The sequence below is a fragment of the Echinops telfairi genome, unplaced genomic scaffold (genome assembly GCF_000313985.2).
Source record: "Echinops telfairi isolate 266 unplaced genomic scaffold, ASM31398v2 ScPeMD7_2573;HRSCAF=3158, whole genome shotgun sequence".
NCBI lineage: Eukaryota > Metazoa > Chordata > Mammalia > Afrosoricida > Tenrecidae > Echinops > Echinops telfairi.
In genome coordinates, this window is record NW_022106471.1 from 2,658,753 (window position 1) to 2,666,613 (window position 7,861).

Sequence of the window (7,861 nt, forward strand, 5' to 3'; positions counted from 1 at the left end):
TGTGCTCAAGAAATGATCTTAGCCCAGGCTTCGTGACACTATAAATTCCTAGGAATCGTAGCGGCTGTCAAATGTTTTTAACCACAACAAAATAAAACTATATATGAATCATAAAACCAAAACAATGGATCAAAAAATGGTTATTTAAAATACCATTCGGCATTTAAGCTTGTGCTGTTTCCCCATGCTCATCAGGGTCATTGGATTTGGATGATTTCTACTGATCTGTCCTCAGCCTAAGTGATCTTTTCTATTGTTCTCTCTAATCTACTGAGATGCCCATCAAATACTGTCATTTTTCAGTTCTAGGATTTCATTTTGTTCTTTGTGAAGGGAGACATCAGACAGTGTAAGACATGACAAAATAATAATAATAATAATTTATAAATTACCAAGGGTTCCTGAGGGATGGGAGCGGGGAGGGACAGGAAAAAATGAGGAGCTGATAGCAAGGGCTCAAATAGAAAGCAAATGTTTTGAGAATGAGGATGGCAACAAATGTACAAATGTGCTTGACACGATGGATGGATGGATGGATGGATGGATGGATGGATGGATGGATGGATGGATGGATTGTGATAAGAGTTGTACGAGCCCCCAATAAAATGATTAAAAAAATAAAATACTGTTCTATAATCTTTTTGTTAATGAGGAAGTTGAAGAAGGCAATTATTGGCTATTTAAATGATGATGCCAAGAATCTATGTGGAAGCTTAAAGCATGAAGCCAGATTACGTATTTGCAGAAGATATTGCTTATTCCCATTGAGTCCATTCTAACTCATAGTGACCTTCTGCTGTGCATAGGTGTCACAGAGTTTGTTCCGATGCACAGTGACCCTACGTGTAATCGAGCAAAGCACTGCCCGGCCCCATGCCATCCTAAAAAGTGTTCCCCTAGTTGGCCCCATTGTGTCAATCCATCTCCTACACATTGCCCTATATAAATCAAACCAAACTCACTGCCATTGAGTAAGCCTGACTCATAGTGACTCCCTGTAGGTTTTTGAGACTGTAACTGGTTAGGGGGTAGAAAGTCCAGCCTGTCTCCCTTAGAGCTGCTGGTGGTTTCGAACTGCCGACCATGTGGGTCACAGCCCAGTGTGTAACCACTATGCCACCAGGGCTTCCCCTTCTCTGTATAGGACAGAATAAACAGCCTCATAGGGCTTCCAATGCTGTAGCAGACAGCCACATCTTTCTCCTGTTAATGACTGGTGGGTTCGAACCGCTGAGTTTTCAGTCAGCAGACTCGTGATGTGACCACTGCCTCCCCTGGGTTCCTTACCGAAGTGAGTCATGGTGGTCAATGTTTTATTCTTGAACAATAACAGAAAGACAAAAAATAAAGAAACTACACCGTCAACTCAATAACCTAGAAGAAGAGCAACAAAAGAGTTAAGGAGGGTAATATTACATCAGATGATAGCAAACATAAATTGATGAATAACGATAAAACATAAAAACAAGAGAATTGATAAACCAACGCTAGAGCGACTGCTTTGGTTGGGCGCACAGCCCAGCGTTAACATGCACACACTTGGTTGCAAAAGACCCATTTGCAGCTTGGGCAGAAATCCGATCCAGGAGGCAAACCACTACAGAGCAGGAGCCTCGGATGGAGCCACACGCCTGACTGTAACACGTTTCAGGAGCTCGGAGCCCCCTGTGGGCAGGAAGAGCAGGCAGGCGCCTCTTTGAAGTACCCGGGTTTTAGCAGCCAAGGGCACAGGAGCAGCTGCAACTCAGCAAGTTCTGGAAGCCTCCGGGCTCAGTGAGACACACCCGGGTTCTGGCTCTGGGGTGGAGCAGGACAAACCAGGAAGGGCCTGTAGACACCAGTTAGCTCCCAGAATAGCTCAGCGTGTCAGGGCAGAGAGGCCCGCAGAGACAAAGCCTGGAATCCGGCTAGTCTTGGCAGGTGTGGATGGAGGGTGGTACTTTGAGACATGTCTTACCAGGGAACCATGATTTACAGTTTTACTGGGAAGCAGAACACTCCAGTTACGTAAGAGTCATTTATTCCGAAAGACAAACACCACCACCACCACCACCCGCCCCGCCAAACCAGACCCGTTGCTGTGCCATGGATCCCGACTCATGGAATCATGGTGCGTTTCCGAGTAGAACTGCTCTGCTTTCAGCAGTAGATCCGCAGGTCTCTCTTCTGAGGCCCCTCTGGGTGGGTTTGAACCACCAACCTTGCCATTAGCGGTCAGCACTTAGTCACTGGTCCCACCCCGTGACTCCTGGGCACTAGAAGCTGGCGTTTCTTCTCACGTCCTTGGCACATGTTGTCAGGAGAGACCAGTCCCTGAAGAAGGTCACCAGGCTTGGTAAAGTCGAGGGGCAGGGATAGAGGCAGCCCTTGACAAGAAGGATTGACAACAGAGCCTGAAACGGTGGGCTCAGCTGTCAGACAGTCGAGAGGATGGCACAGGACCGGGGGTGTTTCCTTCCATCATTATGAGTCGCGACTGACCGGATGGCATCTAACAAGAACCACATTTCTGATCAATTTAAATAATTTATCTTACCCTGTGAGACAGACCTTCATAGAGCATCTTCACTCATGTCCAGGATTTTCTCCTCTTTTAAAATGATATGCTTCCTTTAAAATAGTCATTCCAAAGAGAAAGATTTTAAATTTAACCATATTCATTTCTTCCTCCCTTTTTCTGTTCCCCTTGAAGGCTAACAGTAGTTTAAAATAAATCTTGTCTATCCGTGAGGGAGCCCAGGTGCCGTGGGTTAAGGAGAGGGCTGTTAATCAAAACACCTGTGTTTCGAGCCCATAGGCTGCACTTCAGGGCGCAATGTGTGGTCTGCTTCTGTAGAGACGTACAGTCTTGGAAGTCCTCATGGAGCTGTTCTGTCCAATAGGGTCCCTGTGAGTTAAAATGGACTAGATGACTAGATAGCTGGGAGGACGTGTGTCTGTGACAGTCTGGTGGAAAAAATGGAAGTGTAAGTTCAGGATTTATACTGTCACCATCAGGATGGTATCATATTTTTAATGCTTCAGTCAATAACGTAATAAGAGAGGAGGATGGGATAGGGGGAAAAGGATGGAAGAAAGATACTGTGAACAAGAAAGCATCATGATCAGACTTGTAGACATTCTACATGTTACCTCAAAGCCACAAACATTTATACAAGAAACCAGAATCCAGGAGTTTCACAATTTCAAAACAAATAGTTTAATATGGATTTTCCCTCACAAAAATGTTCAAATGTAGCAAAGCCAAGATGTCCTCCTCGTCTGGGGGCACAGAGGGGAGGCAAACGCTGTCTATTAGATACAAAGAAGACTCAGTTAAATGTCGTCATAGGCTCAACAGCCCACCTGTAACAGCCACCGGGTGTAACTGGACTTCATGCCACAAACGCGTGCACGTATTTCTGTTAAAGCACTTGTTTATAGGAATAGCTAACATCTGTTGACATCTAGTCTAAGAGAAGCCTAACTGAATGCGCTTCTCAGTCATTCTCCTGTAGTCGTGATCTGGGTAGGAGGGACATTTTGTTGGTGAATTCACATTCTTTCTTTGGTGACATCTGTGTTGTCTAGATGTGGTGGGGATGTGCACTGGCACGGAGAGTGAAGAAGGAAGCATAGCACCCATGTTAAAGGGGGATTTGTACTCAAAGGGCAGTTCCAGTAACTAAGGTTGCCCCTCGGTGGGTCTAGCTCTCACGAGGTGCATGGCTGCTGATCTTGTTTGTTTGATTTGAAGATTTCTAATCCAGCTGGATTCAGGAGAAGACGTGACACAAGGGATATCATTGCCAATGTCAGATGGATCTTGGCTCCAAGCAGAGAATACCAGAAAGGTGCTTGCTTCTGTTTTCTTGACTATGCTAAGGCATTAACCTGCGTGGATCAGAATAAATGATGGATAGCCTTGAGAAGAATGGGAATTCTAGAATACTCTATTGTGCTCCTGCAGAATGTGTACATGGATTAAGAGGCAGTTGTGGGAATAGAACAAGGAAATACTGTTTAAAATCAGCAAAGGTGTGTGTCAGGGTTGTATCCTCTCACCATACTTATTCAATCTGTGTGCTGAGCAAATACTCACAGAAACTGGATTATAGGAGGAGGAATATGGCATTAGGATCGAAGGAAAGCTTATTAATAACCTGTGATATGCAGATGACACCACCTTCCTTGTTTAACGTGAGGAGGCCTTGAAGCCCTTGCTGATGGAGAGCCAAGATTGCAGCCTTCGTTGTGGATTACGACTCAATGTAAATAAGACTAAGATCCTCACGACTGGACCATTAGGTGACATCATGATCGATGGAGAAAAGGTTGAAGTTGTTGAGGATTTTGTCTTGCTTGAATCCACAATCAGTGATCATGGAAGTAGCAGTCAAGACAGAAAACGATGTGTTGCATTAGGTCAATCTGCTCCCCAAGACCTTTTGTAACAAAATCTGCTGTGCAATACCAGAGCACTGAGAAGCAAGCGACTGCAACAATGGGCTCAAGCACAGAACAGTGAGGGTGGCACAGTCCCACGCCGTGTTTTGTTCAGTTGTGCAAAAGGTCGCTATGGTTTGGAATCAACTCGGCGACCCCTAACAGCCACAACAAAACGTCTAAGGCCAAAGACAATTGGAACATACCATTGCTCACACAGAGACCGGAGTGGTAAATCAGGAGCTGTCTGTGCAGCCGACTCTTGCTTCTACTTAGAGTCCTCTCCTCTAAAATTCTTATCCCACAAGAGCAAAGGCCAGTTCTGACAATGGGCATGATGCATTGAATCGTATCCCCCTAGATATATGTTGGGTTCTGACCCCTAGATGGGTGGGTGAAATCCTATTTAGAAATAGGACTTTGTTTGTTGTGTTACTGGAGCCATATAGGTGTGGGAGTGGCCTACATCTAGTCCCTCCTGAGTAATTGGAAGAGTAACTAAGACTCAGAAACAAGAAACCCAAGACTGGAAGAAACCAGGCACTATCACAAGATAACAGAGGCATGTATCTACAGGGCTGTGGGGCTAGCCAGGTTCCCACAACTAATCACGGGTTCAGTAGGCACAATTGTACGGTTAAGATAGATAAAGATTATAGTAAGTCATAGAGAATAACAGATAGGAGAGAGAGTAAAATAAAGAAGTCAGACACATTTCATGGTAGCATGCTCACCTCAGCTCCTCTTGATGGTACATGCGGAGGTGGGAGACAAGAGGGCAGGAGAGAGCTTTCATGAGGTCTGATGTCTAACCAAAGTGTATGTATCTTTGGGGGCATGCAAGCCCTCTGATTACAGATAACAATCTATGTCATAGGAAGGGGTTGGAACATAGGCACTACAAGCAACAGGAGGGGGATGACCTAGGGGTGTACATGCAATAGTAAGGGGAGGGAATCAGGGTACATATGTGGCAAGATGGGTGGACCCTAGACTCAACATAGTAGCCTCACCTTAGTCATCTTTGAGTGGTCCTGGGCTTCCTTCAGGCACTCCTTCAAGGGAACAGTATCAGAATGGAGTAGGCCCTTCTTAGGGTGAGTCAGACTATCCAGTCTCGTTGCTCTCGAGGATTGATACTCTTAAGGAGAATAACCTCTGACCTACTTTCGTTGACCTCCTAGTGTACAGTCATTTACCATAAATAGCAAGCAGCATCTTGAGTTTGGCATAAATTTGGGGGAGACAACTTGGGAGAAATCTTTCTGTATCCCACATAAGACCAGGAATGTTAAGGAGCCCTGGTGGTGTGGTAGGTTAGGTGTTGGGCTGCTAACTACAAGGTTGTCAGTTCAAACTCACCAGTCACTCTGAGGGAGAATACGTCTTTCTGTTTCCTTGGAGATGTGCAGTTTCAGAAACTATGTGGACCATTTCTATCCAGGTAGTACTAGGAAATAGGCATGGCTAGACAGTCCATATTAAGATGAGTCCCTTTTTATTTAAGTTATTTAAATTTAAGATTTGGTGTGCTTTTTCTTAGGCTGTCATTTGGTCACGCTTCTTAGTGTCTGCGGTGGTTATTTCTAACCTGTGAGAATTTGGGAAATGTGAAACGGAATGTGGTAGCTATAGAATTTCATGTCAACTTGATGCATAAGTGTAGGGGTGGAGTCTAGCCTGTCAATCAGATCACAGCTGATGATGTTTCCTTGGGGACAAGGGCTTCTCATGAGGATTCTGGGAACTTCCTTTCTCTGCTTCACCTTCCTATTGAAGAGCCACAGCCGGAGAACTGGAGGAATCACATGGAGACCAGTGCTGAGATGCTTCCACAGGCACTGGATCCAAGACTTTGCACCCACCAGCCTGTGATCTTCCTGAATTTGGTATCATTCCATGTAACTGTATGAGTCTGAAGAAGAATTTATGGACTAGTATCAGACTGTGGGCTAATATCAGAGTTACAGACTTGATCTGGACTGGGTTGGGATGTTTTCTCAATACATGATTCCTTTGGGATATAATGCTCATATATGAGTGTCTCTGGACTTGGTTCTCTAGTCAACCTGGCCCAATACACTGAGTTATTGGATATATCGATCAGTTTATAGAAAAGTTGCTCAGAAAAGTTGACTTCAGATTAACATTTATTAGGGAATGTCCTGGAAGGATCCAGCTGCTGGAGGCTTGGGTTAAGCTTTTTGTTTTGTCAGAAATTCAACTGGGAGGAGACCAGAATGATATTGTCATCACAGGCAAAGGCTTACCTGGAATATTTGAGTTAACGTCTTTTTGGAAGGCAGGCTGGTAATGGGATGTTGTCTGAGCCTCTCTGGTGCTGCTTTGGGATCTATGAAATCAGTAAAACCTCCCATGAGCCTGCAAGCTGGCTCCCTGACCTCCTTGCATCTGCTGATGCTCTTGGGCAAGGCATGATCCGGTCTTAGGTATTCAGGTTATCCACAAGGAAAAAGAAAATTGCCAATGGGAAATTGCACAGCAAGCTTCCAACAGTGAGTTAGAGTCTTGTGGAAAGCAGGGCTTGGCAGTGGCACAGCTGGGGAATAGTGGCTTCCATCTGTAGACATCATAGCAGTCTGTTGTGGGATGAACTCATTTTCCCTTACACCACAGAGGCATGAGTCAAAAGCTGCATGTTGGGAACTACCAGCCTCAAAATCAAGCAAGAGCTGAGAGGCCTCTCTGCCCTGTGCCTTACACACACACACACACACACACACACACACACACCCATTTTGTTTTTGTGTTTTTGCTCTTTCCATTCACATGGGTCTACCCTCTTATTGTCTTCATAATACTATCTTACATTCCTCTGTGGGTGCAAGTTTTAGACATTATCATTCAATACTGAACAAGTGCAAAAGGGAGGAGCCCTGGTGGCGTAGTGGTTACAAGTTGGCTTTCTAACTGCAAGGTTAGCGGTTCAAAACCATTAGACACAACATGGGGAAAAAGGAGGCTTTCTACTCCAGTAAAGAGTTACTGTCTCCGAAACCCACAGGGTGGCTATGAGTCCAAACTGACTTGATGGTAGTGAGTGTCTAAGGTGGCTATGGGTGTGCTATCCTGCAGTCTATAAAGTATACAATAGCATTAGGAAAGAAGTAGGTAATGTTGTCAAATTAAGGCACAGAGACATGAAGGGAGCACATCCTACTGGGAAGATGGCCAGGCAGACTTGCTAGAAGCTGGTTGCCACCAATCTTCAATTCATGTTAAAATCTACTCTCTGTGAAGGGCAATACAGCAAGGTACCATAAAAGGAGCTTTGACTGTACCTGATTTTCTCTTACGACGCCCTTCTTGTAGCCATAGTTTTACCACATGTGCATCTTTCTCTAAAATAGCATGTTGTTGAATAACGTATACATGCTATGTGTTTTTCCTGGGAAATTTCCTTTTTTTTTTTTTT

General features: G+C 44.7%; 1 protein-coding gene across 1 annotated transcript in view; it reads right to left on the reverse strand.

The window, feature by feature from the left end:
* Positions 1–1,353: 1,353 nt before the first annotated feature.
* GKN1 (gastrokine 1) overlaps positions 1,354–7,861 on the reverse strand; it is a 19,085-nt gene continuing 12,577 nt past the window's right edge. The window contains exon 5 of the mRNA XM_045294088.1: positions 1,354–1,374. Within this exon, the coding sequence (XP_045150023.1) occupies positions 1,354–1,374 (21 nt within the window). The remainder of the gene's footprint in view (positions 1,375–7,861) is intronic.